At 46.1% G+C, this 20864-nt stretch overlaps 1 protein-coding gene across 1 annotated transcript in view; it reads right to left on the bottom strand.

Moving 5' to 3' along the window:
* Positions 1 to 16324, bottom strand: part of MARCHF4 (membrane associated ring-CH-type finger 4) — a 93966-nt gene extending 77642 nt beyond the window's left edge. Inside the window, exon 1 of the mRNA XM_059476323.1 lies at positions 15866 to 16324. Within this exon, the coding sequence (XP_059332306.1) occupies positions 15866 to 16324 (459 nt within the window). The remainder of the gene's footprint in view (positions 1 to 15865) is intronic.
* Positions 16325 to 20864: the final 4540 nt, after the last annotated feature.

Here is a 20864-nt window from a genome sequence, read left to right as displayed (position 1 = left end):
AACGTGAACACTCAGCATTTGCAGAGCACCTAGGTTGAAGTGCTTTGTAGATGAGCAAGGATTCCTTAAAGCATTCCTAGAAGTGAAGGTTTCCAGTCTGCTTTATGGAGGCATGAAAGGGTCCTGCGTACTCCATGTAGATGCAGCAGCTCTGTGTGCACTGGATGCCCTGGTTCCTGTATAATCAATGGGGGTCTAGTCAATGCTGACAGCAGAGCCCTGGGAGTGAGTCAGCGGAGCAAATGTAGGTGTCTGGCTCTCCATCTCCGCTGCCTGCATTCGCTAGGGGCACGACTACCTACCTCAAGATGTTTTCCACTAAGAAATCATTGCGTGGGCATGACTCAAGCTCTTGATTTTTCACTGCCTAAACACCCAGTCCACATGCAGACACCTACATTGTGACACTCACATTGAGGTGTCTGCAATTCAGAGCTGTGTCCCACCTTGGTGATGTGCCCAGAATCACAGTTTGTTTACAAAGCTCAGACGAGAAGCTGAGATCCATGGTTGTTGCTCATCCACTTTCATTCACTTGAACTGGAAGAGGAGCCTCCTCTAGCCAAGCCATCCCAATGGGGGAAATATTCTAAATGTGTCCTCTCAGAGCCAGAGACCGACTCTCTACCTGGGCTGGGACCTGTTATCCAGTGACCCAGCTGCCACCCTGACTCTAAATTCTGGGGTTTGCTAATTCTGACCTCCTAGGGTGACTCTCATCTGAGAGGACTGTGTTAGCTGCTCAGTTCCCCACACCTTTTAGTTTACTTTTTTTTCTTGTGCAGAAAGGCAAAACCTGGCTCTGCAGAAAGCAGACATGCCCACTCCAAGCACTCATGGAAGCAGGCCATGTGGTTTTCCTCCATATCACATTGTGCCATTTGCTTAGCTATCTTCTGACATGGCCAGGAAGTTTTCTTTACCACTTGCATTGTCCAGCAAGGGCCCACTACTGTTTCACAGTCACAGCCCTGACACCCCAGTGTCAGAAATTACTCAAGCCTAAATCAAGTTCTGAACCATCTTCATATCTCATATCTTTCCAGGTCAGCCTGCTTTCATGACCTGGTGAACTTACAGCTGATCAGTCAGATGGAAAGATCTTTTTCAGTGGATGGATACAGAACATTGGTAAGTGGATTGTAAAAAAACCACAAGACACAGAGGCCTGATCTGTGAGCTATTGTGATTCAGTACAGGTGTGATACACTGCAAATCACCGCACTGCACTGGCCGTGCCATGCACACAGTACTGGAGAAACAGAAAAGTGCAGATCTCTCACTACAAATGTACCAGTAACAGCAGAGAGCAGCTCTCCCCAGCTGGGAGAGCTCCTGGCTGGTGTGCTGTGATCCCAGCCCCATACAGCACACAGCAGAGTCCTCCAGAAAAGTGCCTCACAGCAGCTGGAACTGCTACATCTGCTCCACAGCCCAGATGTGCATCATGGCATCAATCTGCCCTCTGCAGGAAAACGTGACCCACAAATGACCATTTAATCTCCTCAATCCAATTTGGCTCAGCCACGTGGCATCTGCCTTGTCCCACCCTGCCACAAACACACGTACAGCCGGTCCCTGCTCAGCCATGAGCGCTGGGATCAGCACACACTCACACACTGCAGCAGGGCTTGTGGCTGGCTGCTGCCTGGGGATCACACAGAACCTCTGAAGACAGAGAGGCCATGGATATGCTGATGGGAACCCAGGACCCTGACCCTCATGGCCCTCTGAGCATCTCATGAGAGCCCTGAAGGCTGTGCAGTCCAGAAGCAGAGCAGTGCACTGGAGATATTGATGCCAATGCTGCTGCGCACATTTCAGGAGGGAAGAAAAACAGCTCAAGGCAATGTAGACACAGTGATTTAAAAGGAAACAAGATTAAAGACAGTCACGTGAGCTCAGCTGTGTCCCAGCAGTTATGCCATATGCATTTATAGGTAGATGGATATCTGGCAAAGCTCCTTCTCTCTCCCTTGAATGGATATAAATCACAGGAAGGGCTGTGTCAGGGAGTACCAAACAGTATTGGCCAGGTGGACAGGGCAGTCTGAGAAAGGGGACTTGGGGTGAATTTTGTTCCATATTTGTTCCAAACATGTATAGGGCATGCCATATGGAGGGAAATCCTGATGGTTTTCCCTATCTCCATAGATTTGTACAGCCTCTTTTTGACTCGTCAGTATCTCTGGCATACAAATGGCTAACGGCCTTAGGAGCATTTACATATGGGGTAAAGACCTTGGCCTGCACTGATGGTTGTACAAAAATGCAAAACAGTTGTCAGTCAAAATGAGTTTTGAACTCAAAGTTGTTTCATTTCCAGCTGAGCAAATTTTCTCTCATTTTACAGGATACAGAGAGAACATACTCTCTTGTGCCTAAGCACTGCTCCTTGTCTCTGCAATACAACAGAACAAATAGGCTAATCAAGCCAAAATGCAGAGCATGCTGAAAAACTGGGAACATTCACAATGTAGTTAGAGAAGGTGAAAAATCTCCCCTGTAGCCTAAGAGGGCTGGTATTGCTGCTCCACTCACAGTGCTTAGGGACAAAAGATGATCTGGTAAGAAAAGACAGAGTTACATTGCCCTATTGGAGAGATGCCACCTGGAGAGGGATGAAGTTATAAATCCTGTGGAAGGAAACATACAAAATGGGGCAATGCAGAACTGGGATGCAAAGAAGCAAGGAGCTGATGAATGCCATTAGGCTTTTTTGGTGGCAGTGGGATTGCAGGAATGAATGAATGAATGAATGAATGAGGTTCCATCACAACCTTGTGCTGATCAGAGAAGCAGAGCATGTGTTTTCCAGCTTTCATCTGTTCCAAGAACATCCCCCTCCATCTTCTGTTTCATCACAAACCCAATCTCAGAGGCCTTCTCACATCCATTACAGAGAAAAATAACTCAATCCAACACAAACAGAAAGCAGAGCCATGCTATGGTAGAAATCCTGCCACCTTCAGAGATCACAACTTTTACCCCATACATTTCTGATCCTCCTAAACACCAGCAGAGCAGCTCAGGTACACAAACACACACATTTTTATGCCTTGTGTTTGCAAATAATCTCTGATGTGAGCTTACTGGACTGCTCTGTGGAAATCTATAAGCCTGTAGCAGCTTCTGCATCTCCTTTGGCTTACTATAGCAATAAGAACTTCTGAAGAGTCCCTGCAGCTTAGTTTGCTTTCCTACTGACAGATGCACTTTGGATGCCTCTGATCAAAGTTCCTCCTCTCATTAAGTTGCACAGAATTATTTCTGATATTCTCCCTGCCAGTCATGATCACTTAACTACAATCCTTCCCCTGATCACCTGGCTCTCCGCTCCAGCTGAGGTTTCTGCAGTGATGGAGTGACACATAGAGTTCTGCAGGCTTGAGACAGAGCTGCTGCCATCAGCCATCTACCAAACCTGTTCCTTCAGGTTTTCAAGCAGTCCTAGGTAGGGCTGGATCAACATCCTCCCTTTGTGTGCTGCCTGAAGGGCAAGTCTCACCATCTGGCTGTGTGTGACCACCCTGTTGTGAAGTGCCCTAGAAAGAGGCTGACTAAAATAACAGATCCTGGACTGGGGTCAGTGGAGAAGCCTCTAAAACTTTTACTATACAGGTCCCTATGTTTCCCAAATGTACAGTTTTCTGAAATATTCCAGTATTAACTTGAAACTTGATAGTTCCACATCTGCTGGCAGATGGATCTTTTTCTTGCCTTTTTGTAAAGAGAATTAAAAGCAAAGACAACAGCAGAACCAGAAGGTCTCAGAGCAATGGAGCCAAACAGTGTGTATGTTCTCCCTGAATTGTACCTGGTGGTAAGATGTCTTTTTTATGATGTCTATGATGTCTAGTAGGAGTGGGCCTCTTATGACAGTTCCCCTCCATGGCATCACAAACCCAGTGTGGGGAATATGCCCCACTCAGCCACACATTTTCAGACAACTCATAAGAGCTTAAGAGTTCTGCAGCCCTTTATTTTATCAAAGGTGGCTGGATTTGACAGAGAAGTTTAAATGTCACTGAGTGTATCTTGTGAACTTATAAACAGAACTGACACGGATAAGTACTGATGCTTAGGGAAGCAAGTAAGAGAGAGAGAAGAGAATATTTTTCATTTCTATTAAAACATATCTTGGGACAGGTTTTAAACAGCTTTCCAGGCAAATAAATTGAAGACAGAAAACAAAAATGGCCTGTAGAAGAGAGAATTATTGTAAGATTCCAGAAAGCAGCAATTGTAACAGAATGCTTGCTTGTTATGAAGAGACTAATGGCTGTTTTGGTAGTAAAAAGACAACATATAATAAATTTCTGCTATATTGCATATTTTTACAGATTCATAATTTTTCAAAATCTGCTTCTGTAAAGTTGAAAACCTTAGTTACAGATCTCTTTTTGCTCATCCTTCTGTTCAATTTAAACAAAAACCATTCTTGTTCAATCAAGGTTTTCTACAACCAGTATTTCTGTAAGACTCAGATTTGAAACAGAATCACCTCCTTGAGGTTTAGTGATTATTGGATCAAGAAGGGTCCTGGCTATGACAAAGACACATAACTGAGCTTTTGCTATTATTAGCAATGTTTGTTCTCATTCTTCAAGCTATAGATGGGCAGGTATTTTCTCTTGGTATTTGTCTGACTACCATTACACAAATCTCAGCCCTTGTCCAAATCCACACAGGGCAGTTAGAGCAGAGATTTAATCCTTTCTTTTGCACAGCTCCTTCTAAAATCACTCTAAAAGCTATGGGGAGATCTTACTGCTGTCTTCAGCCACCTCATGGTACAGCAAGAAAACCAGACTCTTCTCAAAGGTATGGTTACAAGAGGAAACAGATACTGTTTGAAACACAAGAAATTATGATTATAAATCAAAAATACACCCCACATACACACATTTTTACTACAAGGGAGGTAAATATTAAATCTGGTGTCCAGAGACATGACTGGAATAACAGTCCCTGGAATTATCCAGCTCTGGATATCTGGAAATCTGATTTGGTCAGATCTGCTTGAGCAGAAGTTGAACAAGATGATCTCTTGAGGTTCCCTAAAATCCTAAAATATTCTGAGGCTGTGTAAGTTTATTTGACATGAGTTATAACTCAAAATTGTCACCATCATCTGACATTTACACTGAATGCCTGAGCACACCTTCAAAGAGATGAAGCTCCTGTCTGGCATCACCAAGAAAAAGATGAGAGAGGAAATCTCATTAATAGCTGCAGGATGAGAAGGCCAAGAACTCTCCCACAGATTTCACGTAACTGCAAAAAGGGCAAGAAATTAATCATAAGGAGTGGGAAAGCTAATAACAATGACCCAACACGATCAGCTGGGCCAGGTCATGACAGTATAGCAAGCTGGACTTTATGAAAGAGTCCTCACTTCAGGCTATGAGGGCTCTAAAAATGTTTTTCTTAGAAATGATGTAGCTATCCCCTCTATGAAGAAAATTCTCCAGATGTGGGTTAAATGTAGGTGACAGCACTTCTGCTCTCATATGTCAGAGGAGGCTATGAACTGTTTTTTTCCTAACTAGCTGAATCCCATGAGTATTTTTCCAGGCTGAAAGTTTCTTGCTTTTAATCTGATGTGGAATAAAACTGTCTTCAAACACAGAACTTCTTCCATGAGGGAAATCTTCTCTGCCAGCTAGCCCAAGGGTTTTTGAAGCTGGTTTCTAAGGATGCACACAGTACACAGTTCTTTCTGTGACAGAAAAGACAAAAGTTGATATGCAAAGACAGTTTCAGTTCTCTGTTTCCCTAGATTTTCTCCTTGGGCACTCCAACAATTTCCCATTGTTGGAGACCTGAAAATCAAGAAGGGATATTTCTTCTCCAGTCCTTGCACTGCTATTAAGCTTCAAGCAGGAATTTCATTGAGGGAACTTATTTCACTGCTATTACAGAGAGGTTCAGACTAGACTAACCCAGTAACTCCCTCTGGCCTTGTAAGAATGCCTGCCTTGTCAATGTTAAGGAAATATTGGGGTTTTATGTCCTAAAATGTGAACTCTGTAGGGCAAGAAAAGCCTTTGCTTCACTTCTTGGTGCAATGTTTGACATATTGACATCCTGTGAAGGTTATCATAGTATTAAAATAAAGAATGGTCAGGAGGCCAGAAGCACCCATAACTCTCCTTCTGCCTCTTGTGGAAACCCTCTCTTTAATTACTTAACTGCTATTTCCCTCTGATACAGTATTTTATTATTGCCTACTTTTCTTCAATGCCCATTTGATCCATCTTAATGTTCTTTTAATATCACTTGGAATGGGATAATAATATTCTTGTACTTCTCCAGCACCTTAAGCCCTGATAGGTCCTAGTGTGCTTAACAAGGAGAAAAAGAAAAGGGAAGTGCTTAATTCATCAGACAGTGCAAGGTCATGCAAGACATCAGACAGAGAAGACGACTGATAAAACTAAAAGCACTGGGGTGTTTGGAGGGGCAGGCTTAGCCCATGGCCCTGTACTTGCAGGAAGTGCAAAGCATCCACTGAGCTTCAGTTCAGCACCTGCAGGAAATTGCCAGGGTAGGTGCTGATGTGATGTGGGTGAAGTGCCAGCAGGATTCCTGCAGCACTGATGCTGTGTGTTATGTCTTCAACAGATCCTTCCACATGGGCTTTTTTTAGCTCTCCCAAACGCTGAGAATTGGAGTAAAAAACTACACAGGATCTATCTGGGTAAGGACAGGGAATGCTGAAGGGTGTGGAGATGCACATGGAAGTTCTTGGAAAACCATTTATTTTATTAAGATACCAGTCAAAAAAGTGAGCTTCTTGGTTTTGACTCCACTGAAGCAGGACAATGCCTGTGCTGGGAAATTGGAGAGGGAGGGATCACAGTAATGAAAGCAAGAAATGAGGATCTAAACAAATGTCTGTGCAATCCTAGAGAAAGCAAATGAACACAACACGAGTACACAGCTGGGATATGAGAGAACGTAAGCTCAAACTGGGTGTAGGGTTAATGCCCCCAGTGACAGTGCTAGCACAAGAAGGTGCTAGGAGGAAATGTGAGCCAACCCATCCATAAAGTGACTGAAGAAGCAGGAGGGGTGGTGTGGGCAACATTTCAAGCATGACTGGCTAGAAGCCTGAAACAGTCAGGAAAATCATATTCAGCCTTGCTGAGAGTGGCTTTAATTGGGGCAGAGAGCAGATACCTGAACTCAAGGAATGAGGATCCATTCACCCTTCCTCCACGTGGCCTTAAGTAGGCAGGACCAGCCCCAGCTATATCTTACCTGTGGCAGTCATGGGATCCTTAAAGAAAAGCACAACTGCTCCTCCAGCCTTTTCATTCCAGCTCCGCTCAGGAGGCAAGGCTGAGCTCAAGTCATTACGGATCTGAAGATGCAACACAGTTAATGCTTATTGCATCTGCAGGCCCTCCTGTAAGGGGCTGCTACTGGGGGAAAATGGATGCAATTCAGTAAGGTGAAATGCAGCTCCTCCACCAGTGCAGTAATGCCAACTGCACAGAGCCAGGGTGGAGGACTGGCCAAGAAGCAGCTCTGAAGGACATGGAGATCATGAGCTGAGTAACAATCAATAATCATCTGCTGTTCCCTAAATAAATGAATAAATAAAGAGGGCGAACATTAGCCTGGAATGGATGATTTCTGCTACCTGTAAAGCAGGACTCAAAACCTTTCTGCCTCCTAGGCACTGACAAGGATTCAGCTGGATAATTGTTTCCAGTGCTTTTATAGCAAAATATGGACCATTTGGTAAGTGTAACACCAAGGATGATTAGTGTTCTAAAAGATACATCATAAAAGGAAAGGCACAATTGGGATTGTTTGGTCTAGAGAAGAAGCAGTGTTACGACTTCAGTTGTCACTTAAACTTGTAAAATCCTGAAAGGATGAATTTTCACTGTGTTTACTTGCAAATACTGGAAAATACCTTCAGTTACTTACTTATTGGGGAAAAAATGGAAAGGGCAAGAAGAAATGAGTGTCAACAGGAAAGGTGGGTTCTCCAACTATGCCCATCATTAAGAACTGGTTAGAACAGGCTCTGTCAGGATTTTGGACAGGTAGAGGGCACTGCCCCAGGCTTGGGCATGACCAGTGCACACATTAATAAACATAAGCTAAACCCACAGAGTACCAGAGGTTACAATGGCAATCCCAGGGAATGACTTGACAGAGGCCGTGGCCACAGGACTGTCTGCAGTGGGGACAAACACCTCAAAATGCTTAGAGCACTGCAACCCTTAGAGGTGCCTCTAGCACTGACTGACCTCTGAGCTAATGGCACATACTTTCTGCATGGGAAAGGTGACCTCATGGCCTCACATTAAACATGAACACACTGTCAATCAAGCAGACCTTGGTAACCTTCTGCTGAGAGCAACATGGCAAAGAAACCACAAGGGCCATAGCAGTGCTTGACCTCCAAACTGGCTGAATATCAAGTTTGTTTTCTCTGTCATGTTCTGCAAAGTTGTTTTGCTTATGTCTGTGACTCCATGGAAAAAAGTATGCCTGACAGTCCAGTTCTCCAACCAAAAGGGACATTCCCTGCAAAGTAACTCTACAGAGGAGACAAAACTTTCTCAGGGATCCCTTCAAGATACAACTACCCCATCCTCCATGGGGTTTACAAAGTCTTCCCCAAGCACAGCCTGGTTCCTACAATAAACACAAGGTACTAGATGTAGGAAATTATAATATGCAAACCTTTTTTTTTTATTTTGTATCACTCTCCCATTCTGTACCATCCCTCACTCCCTACCCAGGGAAGCAAGTTGAGCCTGTGTGACTGTTGGGAGTGATGTCACCTATGTTCCAAGCTGCACAGAGAGGAGGCTTGGATTTGATGGTACAAAGGCCATAGGAGAACCTGTGCAGATAGAGACAGATAGGATGGGTGAAACCAAGCTCTGATGTGTCAATTGGCTTTGGCCAAGAAGAAAAGAAGGAAGAGGAGGTGAGAGAAAACCACCCAAGAGTGTAAAGAACAAGAAATGACATGACAGAAGATGTGTGACAATTTCAGTATAGGGGCCTTGTCACTAGAACCAGTTTGCCTACCATGATTTTGCCTTATCTCATCACTTTTCACAGAGGGCCATGGGGACAGTCCATTTATTATCTGCATAGGTTTCCAGGTCCTGCTGTTACTTTCTTCACCACAAGAAAGTCATCACTCATCACTCTCCACTACCAAAAGGGTAATCTGTTCTACTGTAACCAGTGATAAATCAGAAAAGGATAAAAGGTAGGTTGTGAAAAGATGGGGGAAGATAAGAAAGTCTTCAGCATCAAGCAATTCATTTTAGGTAAGCAATTCTGATTAACAAAGGAAAAGGAGAAAGATAAAAAGTTAACAAGCCATTCTGTAAGTCTGGTTTCCCATGGAAACCATATCATGATGGGGTTATTCTTTTTTTTGTCTAATGGGATACACATTCCTATTACAGCTGCTGTTCCATCTGAAGCTCTCTCCTCCACGGACTCTACAGTGTCTAGCACAGATAATGCTGTAATCTCTCTCTCAGCAGGACATTTCTAGCTTTCCTCTTCTTCACCCAGCTAGTTTTCATGAAGCATACAGGAATTTGATGCCTTTCAGATCTGCACTCTCAGCCAGATGTGGCTGTCATTAGTAGGTTTAGAGGAGGGCTGATGAGCACAACCTGTAACAGCTTACACCATCACACGGCTTTATTCCTGTGGCAGCCAGATAATAAAGGGCTGGGATGGTCACAGACGTGGACCACTAACAATTACATTTTATTATCTTACTACAGGCCTAGCAGGAATGGAGATGTGCGGCAGGCACATAGGACACACAGTATCACAGATTTTTGGCACAACCATTTCTGACTTCTGGACTGTGCCAGCCTTGAATGCAAAAACACCGATGTGAGCAAAAGGCTGCCCCAGAGGAGGCCCTTGCTGGGAATGAATTTTTGCTAAAAAGACAACCTAAATGCAATTCAGTTTTGTATGAACAGAGCCCTTCCAGAGCCAAGTGTTGCCTTTGTGGAAATAACAGTGACTCTACAGATGCAAACAATGGAGCTACAAGCTTTTGCATTGCTTGTTCTGTCACTAACTGACATCAGCCACTGTTAATCATGGTCTGAAATGTATATTTAAGAAACAGTGACACATAGACAAGTTCCTTCATGAAGCCTTTTATACAGGGAAAAGTGAAAGAAAAGAAAAACTGCTGCTCAGGCTAACTAGTGGCACTGAAATAAATGGGTCAGGCATCAGAGTTTCAGCTGGCACAAAAGGTGAAAACCTTGTCTTCCAGAGCAATTAAAAGTCAATGGGATTAGTGGCTTTCACTATTATTTATAGAAACCCCGCTGTGCACACAACATTATTGAAATACAGGGGTCAGGTCCTTGCTACTGGATGCCTACACTTTTGCTGTTGAAGTTAATGGGAGCTTTGCCAATCAACTCTGTGGCAACAGCAACTAAATCTAAAATAGATGACATCCTGGGCTCCATTCAGTTGATGGCTCAAGCAAAGCTTTTGCCAAAACCAAAAATGTTCTGCCTGTACAGTGCGGATTTCATCCTGGGACAGGTGAAAGAGGAGAGGTAGCTACAGAGGTGTTTGTTAAGATTCAAAGATGGGAAGGCAGAGAGATGGACTGAATGTCACAGAAAGCATCCTCTTTCTTTCTTTCTTTCTTTCTTTCTTTCTTTCTTTCTTTCTTTCTTTCTTTCTTTCTTTCTTTCTTTCTTTCTTTCTTTCTTTCTTTCTTTCTTTCTCTTTCTTTCTTTCTTTCTTTCTTTCTTTCTTTCTTTCTTTCTTTCTTTCTTTCTTTCTTTCTTTCTTTCTTTCTTTCTTTCTTTCTTTCTTTCTTTCTTTCTTTCTTTCTTTCTTTCTCTCATAAATTACAAAATATAGATTGAAATCTAAATGGCTGCATTCCAGCATCTCATATTCTTCAGTTTTAGCAGGACTGGCTGTTTTCTAATGAATTATTCTCTTTCTAACAGCAAAGAAATGAATCCTGAGGGAACACACCTATGAAAAGGTCATGGATGGAAGCCTGCACTGTCATGTGATTCAGCATGTTTGAAAACAGTGTCCTGATGGTCTAGCCAGTTTGGACAGACCCTGTGAAGCACCAGCATCTGTATTTGCAAGTTTTCTGGGCTTTGGACATGCTTGTGATACTGGTTGCACAGTTGTTTCTTCTTCCACTCATTCATTATCATACTTGTGCTCTGAATTCTGACAGAGACTGTTTCTTTTCCTCTTTGTCTCACTCTAGTACTTCATTTTCCTCAATCCTGCAACATTGCAAATCAGAAATCAGGTATCCCAGACACCTCCTCCATTCCTCTGTGCTGCTGAGAGCCCAGTCTGTATACCAGCAGTATCTCCTGACCTTAGCTCATGCCTTCTCTGCAGACCCTACCACGCAGGGAACTGATGATGCTTTTTGCTCATGTCTGTACCAGGAAGAGGTTGAGATTCTCACCAGCTATTTCAAGTAACACAGGCCAATGACCAGCTGTTCAGTGGTACTGACCCTTCCCTGAACCTACACAGGGCCCCAAGAATGCGTGTTAGTCCAGGATGAATAATTTGAGGTCACTTTAATTCTAGAGAAGTCCTGAACATGGCAGATGCCTACACACTGAAGACATCAACTTACATGAGCATGAAATCCAGACATGCACCTGCAGGGGTGGATCTCACTGGTCAGGCACAGGAAGCTGGTGAGCTGTGGGGCAAGACACCAGCCCCAGGGCCCTGCTCCTAAGTCAGTCCTACCCTGGTCTCTAGACTGGCTTCAGATGTGAAGGATGAATTTTACTTTAAGAAGTGTTATCATTAATTGTGACAACTCTAGATATTCATAATAATCACATGGCTTTATAATACTTCATTAAACTTTAGCTCTTTGTTTGTCCTGCAGCAGGGAGCTCCACAGCCCAGTTACATCTCACATGGAAATGTATGTCTCAATATCCATTTTAAGTTATCTTCCCTTCCAATTTTCTTGAAGGTTTTCATGTTCTCCTATTAAGGAACTGATGTCCCAAAAGTCTAGCAGGAAATTTGATGGGAAGAATAGTCTTCATCCAAACATTTCTATTGAATACTAAGTCCAAGCTACCAGCCTGGAGGAAAGAGTCTACAATTCTCTCTGATCCTCCATAGCCAACTAAATCTATCACTATTGACTTTTCAAATCTCCATCTTTCCAGCATCTTTCCCCCAAAAAGAGAAAGAGAAATGCAGACTGAAAATGATAGGTAAGAAAAGACGTGCACACGCTCTTACCGACAATATAACAAGCAAACCTTGAAACACATGGCTTTCCAAATTATCTCAGTTTCATTTAAGAATGGTTCTCTATTTATTTCCAGCACAGCTGAAAGCACCACTTCTGAGACCCTAAACTCCACAGCACAGCTAACTCCTTGTGACGTGGGCTAACAGTTTATCTCCTGATGCAAAGGGACTTTTCACCCATGTCTTTTTCTGGTAATCCCCATGACTTGCTTTCAGCTTGGAACCATGTCAAATACTGTAAAACATTTGTCAGAGAGGAGCTCATCTTAGTTTCTTTCTCTTGCAGAACATTGTCAGATATCCAGGAAAGCAGACAAAATTCTACAAACACTAAGCATTAACCAAAACAGAAGAAAATACTCCAGCATTTTTCTTCCTCACTTTCTCCCCAGAGCTTTGCTGCTCAATCCAGGGTCTCAGAATTTGCTGACACAACGGTGCAGGATGTTCAGTCATTGAAACCTTTGAAAATGCCAAGCAAGTCCCTGAAAGGAAATGCCATTGCCAAGAGCTGAGTTCAGTCCCTCAGCTTCAACCATGTTTAGCTCTCATTTTCAATGAAAGCAGCTGCCTTTTTCAGCTGTCAGACCTGAGCAGAGTTTGCCCTTCATGCCCTCAAAACACGAGCCCAGATGCTGTGATCCCCTGGTCATCAGATCCACTCTTTTCTTACCCACATCCCTGGTTTCTCTTGACTAACACACAAGGATCAGAACAGTTTCACAAAAATGACTTTTCCTCCTTCCTATGGTCCTCAGCACATTTTTAAATGGAAGAATCAGCTTGTCCATAAGAGCCACAAACCAACATGAGGAGCTCAAAATATAAGCAATTCAGTAGCCTGAAGTATCATGCATGTTGGGCAATCATAAATTTAAAGCAAAAATCCCTACCAATTTTATTTTGCATTAGATACTAAACAAAACCTACTTGCAAAGCCAGATTACTGAAAAACCTTTTTGGCTGTTGTTTTGGTTGGGCTTTCTTTATATCAAAACAGGATTAAAACATCTTTTGGAGACTCACTGTCATTTTATCTGAGTAAATAAGCTTAGAGCGCCTAACAGTCGGTTTATAATGAAGGCTTTTGTTCTTGTTACTGTGATGCAGCCCTGCAAATTTGCCCACAGCTGCAGCAAATTCAGATGGTTTTGACAGGTAAATAAAATACTGTTTAGATCTGTCATTGTTATTAATCAGCAGAGTAAAGAAATAGCAATTATATTTTGTTTCCAAGCAGATAAATTTTCATCATGATCTTGGCAGGGGTGGTACAGAATAATGTGCATCTATAACTTTTACAGTTGTGAGGGTCCAAAATATGAAGAGTCTTTGGTCAGCTGTTGAGCTGTAAAAAAAAAAAAGGGAAATAAAGGCTAAACCAGTAATAAACACCATAACAAAAAGGAACAAGGAATGTGGGATTTAGCCCTGTTGGAGTTTTATTGACATAAGCACCAAATAAACCAAACTGCAGGTCTTGACATCAGCTGCACCAATTCAGTGCTCAGTTATTCTGAAATGTACTTCCAGGAAGCTGTGTCAGGATCTGGCTGTGCTTTCAAACCCCACAGTCTGGACCTCCATAATGACTTGTGCTTCCCAGCTGCTGCAGGGGCAAAGGTTTCAAATATTCCTCAAGCAATGCCAGTGAACAAAAAAATATTTGTGGAATAAGGTACTGCTCAAGGAGGAGTGGCAGAATACAGTTGCAAATATCTTATTGTATTGGTCAGAAACTGTGAGGATCAAAAAAGAGAAATCCTGGTGAAAGTGTTATGAGATGCCAGTCACATCTGCTCAGCTCCTCACTCAGGTAGGCTGGCAGATGGTCAGGAAATAGTCTCACTTTTACAATGCAACCTACACTGGTTTTCAGAGTGAAAATTAGCATCAATTATTTTCAAGCATTAATGTTCTCCAAAGAAGCAAGCTACCTTTTAATTCTGCTTAGGCTCTATTTGCTCTGACACGTAAGCCAATCTCAGAGGTGCCTACGTCTTGTGTACACAGGCAGAATGGCAAGCCAGGGAAGAGTACTAGAAATGTGGAATAATGAAAATTCCCAGGAAGTGAATTGCATGACTTCCAACTTTTAGAAGAGATGAGGACAAGAAAAGCAAGAGAAGAAGGTGTACGGTATCTCCAAAAAAGAATTATTTCCTCCACTCCCATCTGAAATCCTGTGGTGAAAGCTGTGTTTCACAGCTGTCTGCCAGCTGCATAAACCATTAGAGAAGGCTACAGTCCATAGAGCATTGAGCTGGGACCTATGGAACCCTTGGTACGACACGCACAGCAGGGCTGTGCATATTGGGATCGGTTGGTGGCAAGGAAGAATGGAAGCCCATTCCCCGCTTTCCAGCACCCATACCACCATCCTCAAACCAACATAAGGGAAGGCACAATCACTGCATTACAGATGTTGGCAACTTGGGGAAAGGCAGGGCATGTGCCAGAGCATGGCCACTTTCAAATGAGCACTGGTTTTCTCCTTAGCAGAGCACGCAGGTCCATGAAGGGGAAAGAAAACCTGGGGTAAAACCCATTTTGCATAAGATTTCAACGTATCACCTTACATGCCAGAACCTGTGCCCAAAATGGGAATAGTCAAGTTGAACTTGGCAACCCTTTTTCATACAAGGATTATGACAGGTAATGAAGTTATCCTGAGTAATAATGGTTATCTGCACATATGGGCTTGATCTCACAAGAGGAGGTCTACAGCCTTCCTTGCACCTGCAAGCTGTGTCGTGTTAGGTACAAATGTTGCTGGGTGCATCTCTGTAAGGAAGTTGCCAGCCCTAAAATACATGAGATGCTTTTAATTGTCATTAAATATGGAGCATAATGCTCCAGGGCGGCATCTTATATTCTAGCATGGTTGCAGTTGTTTCATTCTTCTGTGTGGTGGAGAGAAACTTCACTGGCCTAACCTCAGTCTGTACCATGGAGCGCCTCAAGTCTGCATTTTCAGCAGGTACAATCACAGCTAGCTGTGTTTCTCCTGCAGATAGGGCAACTGGGAGCACGGGAGCAGCGGAGCACCTGCACAGTCCCTATTAGCCATCCCCTGGGAAACACTGAAGTGGGGCTGTCTTGTGCCACATGTTTTGTACAGACTCAAGTTGTATTTTTAAAAGCAAAGAGCACATTAAACTCCTCCTCTGCATCACTTTTGGAATCATTGCGACTAGGTACCCACAAAGCAGGGAACAGCCTCCCTTGCTGAGGTGTGCTCTGCTCCATGAAGGTGCCAGCATGTCTCTCCTGCCATGCCACGGCTGTACGGTTCTCAGGCTGGGCATGAGTGCCCGGGGCAAGGCTGCCGGGAACCAGAAAAGGACGGAGCACGCTTCTACCCCACACCTCCCTGGGAAACACTACCGAGATGCAAAATCTGGAGCCCGGGGCCTGGGCAGAAGGCAGAGCCCCTCTGGTTTGGGCTCCTATTCCGGGCTACAGGGACAGCCCCTCAAGCAGCAGCAGGCCCCGGGTCCCTCAGGCCGGAGCATCGCTGCCACCGGGCCCGCCGCGGCCCCCACCGCCCGCGGTCTCTCACCTGCTCGGGCCCCTGGAAGCAGATCCTGCAGAGCGGGGTGCGGATGCCGCTGTCGACGCTGCTGCCCAGCGAGTAGCGGTCCTCGGCCTTGCCCTTGCCGAAGTCATCCGAGGAAGTGCTGCTGGGCAGGGAGGCGGGCGGCTCCCCGGCGGGGCTGCCCCACTCCTCGGCGGCCGGGCTGCCCGCGCCGCCGCCGCCGCCCGCCGCCCGCCAGCCGGGCCCGCGCCCCCCGGGCGGTGCGGCCCCCGCCGCCGCCTCTGCGCCGCCGGGCATGGGGAGCGGCGGCGGCGGGGAGGGCGGCGGCGGCGCGGGGGGTCTCCGCAGCAGGAAGACCTTCAGGTCATTGAAGAGCATGCGGCAGCGGCACTTGAGGAGGCCTTGGTTTCGCAACATCTGTCTCGGACGGAGGAGCCCGCAGCAGCAGTAGCAGAAAATGCCCGCGCCGGGTGGTATTAACATGTGCCTTTCCTTGGCAGGCGGGCACGGGGGAAAGAAAAGGGCAGGAGCCGGGCGCCCCGCGGCCGGGGAGGCTCCGCGGCGGCCGCAGTGCCGGGGGGGGCTGCGCTGGCCGCCGGGGAACGCACAAAAGCAGAGCCGGAGGGCGAGGGAGCCGAGTCCCCGGCAGCCCGCTGCGACCCGGCGGGGACGGCGATTGAAAAAAAAAAATCCACACCAGGAAAAAAAACGACTCTGTGCTGCCGAGGGATCCTTTCCCCCCTCCACAAGTTTGCTTAGAAATCAGCGGGAAGAGGAAATAAATCTCCCACGCCCGAGGGTCCAGGGGCGCAGGCGGCGGTGTCGGGAGAAAGCCCCCGATCAGCTCTCGCAACTCCTAAGCCTGTAAAAAAGAAGGGTCCACGTCTCCGGTGGGTGTGGGGAGGAGAGAGAATATGGTTCTCTCGACAGTATTTGGCATCTCAAGTAATTTTCCTTTTTCTTCTATTTTATAATAATTTTTTTTTTTCAATTAAAAAATAAAACCCGATCACACGATTCCCGGTGTGCATCCAGACAAAATAGCAGCTGGTCTGGCTATCAAAATGCAAAATTGGTAGCTGTTGTTATTATCAAAATTGCCTCTTTGACAAAAAAGACCTTCACATTGTTTGTGGGAAAACACCCTACGTTTTCAACACTGTGCTCCCAGGTGGCTTCAGATTTTACCGTTGCCTTTAAAAGATTTCATTGTATTAAAAGTCCGAAAAGAAATAATTAGCATTCAATGAGCTTAATCCCAGATGTACTGAGACAAATATATTTTTATATATATAATATATATATATCATATATATTTTATATATATTTATATATTCTGACCTTCTCTATTCCAGCAGCTGTCTGGACCACACACACAAAAAAATATCAGGGCGAAATTGATGAGGGAAGGCGGCTGTATTATTCCCTAAGCTGTTACCATCCTGGACCAAAAACCCACGTCGAAATCGGATCTATTCTTCTCATGTAATTGACCGGGGAAACGTGGATCTTACATGGTCACGTTTCCTTTCCTCCTTTCACAAAACAGGAACGTCATCAAACGCATTGGCAGCTTGTACAGACCATTGTGGATGGCGAGGCGGTCAGGGCTCTATCAGCAATTGCAGGGACCTCCTTTTGATGCATTGGACGAGGCTCCTTCTTTCTCTCCTCCACCGTCCCCACCTTCATTTTCCTCCCCTTCTGTCCTCCTCCTGCTCTGACTGTTGCTCTCTCTCACAGGCATTGACATTCAACCATCGCAAGTCTGTCGCACTCTCGCTGGCAGGGAAAAAAAAAAAAAAAAAACCGAAGCAGATAATTCTCTTCTTCCTCCTAAAAGGCTCGGATGGAGCACAATGCGCCAGACACATGGGGCAGCATGGCTTATTTTTCGTGCGGTTCCTACCGCTTTGGCAACATCGAGCTGGTGTGTGCGTGTGTGCCTTCTTCCCTCAGCAGCAGCCTCCTCTCCGCTCTCCCATCCGGCTTGCCGTGATGATGTTGCTGTTGCTATCTCCCTTCGATGCAATGGGGAAGGCAGATTGTTTGCAGTGCGAGCGGGGATTTGCAGGAAGGGAGGGGTGGGACGTGGCCGCGCTCTTCTTCCTCCCCCAGCTTGAGGGGAAAAAAAAAAAAAAAAAAAAAAAGAAGAGAGAGAAAGAAAAAGCAAAAAGGCGGGGTTGAGAGGGGGAGAATCAAAGCGAGGAATGGAGCCCTTCCCAACCTTTGATGCCCCGAGCTGCCGGCTGCCTGCGAGAGCCCACGCCGGGGAGGAAGGGAGGAGGGGCGGGGAAGGGGCTGGGCGGGCGCTGCGGCTTCAGCACCACGGGGCGCGGACAGCTCCGCCGGGCGGGGCGGCGCGGGGCGGGGCGCGGAGGCTCCGCCGGCGCTGCGCCCCCGGCCCGCCCGCCGAGCCCCGCCGAGCCTCGGACCGGCCCCGCCGAGCCCCGCACCGGCCCCGCCGAGCTCCGCACCAGCCCCGCACCTGCCCCCGCCGAGCCCCGCGCCAACCCCGCACCGGCCCCGCCGAGCCCCGCACCGGCCCCGCCGAGCTCCGCACCTGCCCCCGCCGAGCCCCGCGCCAACCCCGCACCGGCCCCGCCGAGCCGCGCACCGGCCCCGCCGAGCTCCGCACCGGCCCCGCCGAGCCGCGCACCGGCCTTGCCGAGCTCCGCACCGGCCTTGCCGAGCCCCTCCGAGCTCCGCACCGGCCTCGCCGAGCCCCGTTCCAGCCCCGCGGAGCCCCCCTCCGGCCCCGCCGAGCCCGGCCCTGCGGGACGCGGCCCCGCCGCCGAGAGAGACACCCGGAAGGCGGCAAAGCCTCGGCGCCCCGGCGTGTTCCAGGCGGGTTTCCAGCTCCCACCGGCCGCTGCGGGTCCTGTGACACACGGGAACTTCAGGGGCAGGAGGCAGAGGCCGCAGGTGCGGCGGTGTCTCGGGTAGTGGTGAGGGTTTTACGTGTTCCCAGCAGGAAGCCGAAACCCCACAAACAAACTTTTCCCTAGCAGATTAATTTGTTGCAGGGGTTTTCACGGTCTAATAGCTATGATATCATTATTATATTTTACTCCAGCAGCGTTTTTTGCTGATAGATTTGTTTTGTTTCAGTAGCATGTATTTCAGTAGAAATATGGGTTCCTTGTAGCCCAGTGGAGGGTAAATATGACTGAACACTATTACTTAATTAGAGTTTTGCTGCAAGTAATGAATGGATGTCAAGGCCAATAGTTTTTACTCTCTCAGCCTGTTTGAAAATTTTAAGTAGCAGCTGCTGTTGGCCATTAGCTCTTCTCTGCAATCATCAGCAGAAGTGGCTTTCCCCACCCCATCCTGCGATATATGTGTGTCCATGCAGACTCTGCAGCCTCTGAATGTGAGGGGGAACTTAGGTCTCAACTGGAATTTGGTATTTGCATTCCAGCTGGAACAGCTGACAAAGGTACTGAATTTCATGTGGACCAAAAGTATTATTGATCCAGTCTATGCAATCTGGCTAATGTCAGTGGAATAGCTCAGCTCAGGGACCAGTGAATACCTGCAAGATGAGACACACCTCTTGGCGCCTGGGTCTGACATGATGACAATGCCATTGAAATTTCATTTAATTTGGTTTCTTCCTTAAACTTCTCCTTGAGGAGGCCATTGCCTGTGCCAATGCACAGTCTGGGTACTCTAGCTGGTCTTGTGTACAAGGTCTTCATTGGCAGTGACCCAGGCAACACCACTGATAAATAATCTCATGTCTCTTTAAAGTTGTGCTGGGCCCCAGACAATGATTTGAAATTGTTTCCCATAGAAAAAGACATGACGTGCATAAAACATCGTGTCATGATTAGTAGAGGAATCTATGTTGTTACCTAATTAAAAAGGAGCAGACTGATTATTTGCTACAGGAAAATGAAACCAGCACATGCAATTAATTTCCAGGAAATAAATTACACATTGGGATGCTTTAAAACATTCATCAATGCAGCCTGCCGTTCCTCAGAAAAGCTGGGCAGATTTGCCCGTGTAGCTGTCTACAACATATTACAGCTTCTCAGAATTTCATACGTGTCTAATGGGGTCATTAGAGAAATAATAATGGAAAGAGCATTTTAGAGACTTCCTGTGTGTGAGACAGGCTGGCTAGAGGCTGAGTCTCTGTGTCCATGCTCCAGGATGGCTTTCCACCACCACCCCCCATGCTTTTTATTGCTCCCATCTTCTTGTCTTGATGTCACCAACATTTTCAGAATGGTTCCATCAATAACAGAACTGGAGAAAAATATATTGTTGTTATCCTTCTCTTGTGTAAAGCATCTTTCATCCTTCCCTCCTGCCCAGGCCTGGTCTTACAGAAAGGATATTCTCAGGCTAGAGGAGATCTTTGTGTTATACTCTGGGTTTTAATGTATGGGCTGTGTGCCCAGAGAGTTGAATGGCTGATAAATGTGACAAAATAAATAAAACAAATAATAAATCGGAAGTGCTCCACATGCTTCCCAGAGGTGAGTGGGTATTATTTCTGTTTTGGTAAATGGGACAGCTGCCAATGTTTTCACACTTGGATGCTGCATTCAGGCCCTTTAGTATGGATCAAGGTGTCTCGTTTAAAATGCTTGCACTGGAAAGAGCTGGCCCAAGACACTTTGGTGAGATCCCAGTGAGAGTCAGGATGTGTTAGGAGGCCAGTTCAGCCTTCCTAAGTTTTCTTCACAGGAAGCAATGTGCAGCAAATGATGGGCAGCACCTTCTTTTGCAGAAGGACCTGTTTCTGGGAGTTTTGATCCATTGTCTCTTGAGCCCACTAAGGCAAGAGGTAAACATTGGGAGGACAACCATGGGAGGCATCACCTCTGGCAGACACTACCTCTGCCCTCCTCGGGTACCCAAAGAGGAAGGAAAAACACGTGACTCAATCAGCTGAGAGTGGATAACTGGTTCCTCTTGGTTGCTTACATCCAAGCTACTGACTAGGAAATTAGACTGGGATATGTCCAGGCATCTTGGCAGGACTGTTTGTTATAGAAGGATTCAA

This window comes from Ammospiza nelsoni, chromosome 7 (assembly GCF_027579445.1).
Source record: "Ammospiza nelsoni isolate bAmmNel1 chromosome 7, bAmmNel1.pri, whole genome shotgun sequence".
NCBI classification, from domain to species: Eukaryota; Metazoa; Chordata; class Aves; order Passeriformes; family Passerellidae; genus Ammospiza; species Ammospiza nelsoni.
The sequence above is the reverse complement of the archived record's forward strand: the minus strand, read 5'-3'. Positions and strand labels throughout refer to the sequence as shown.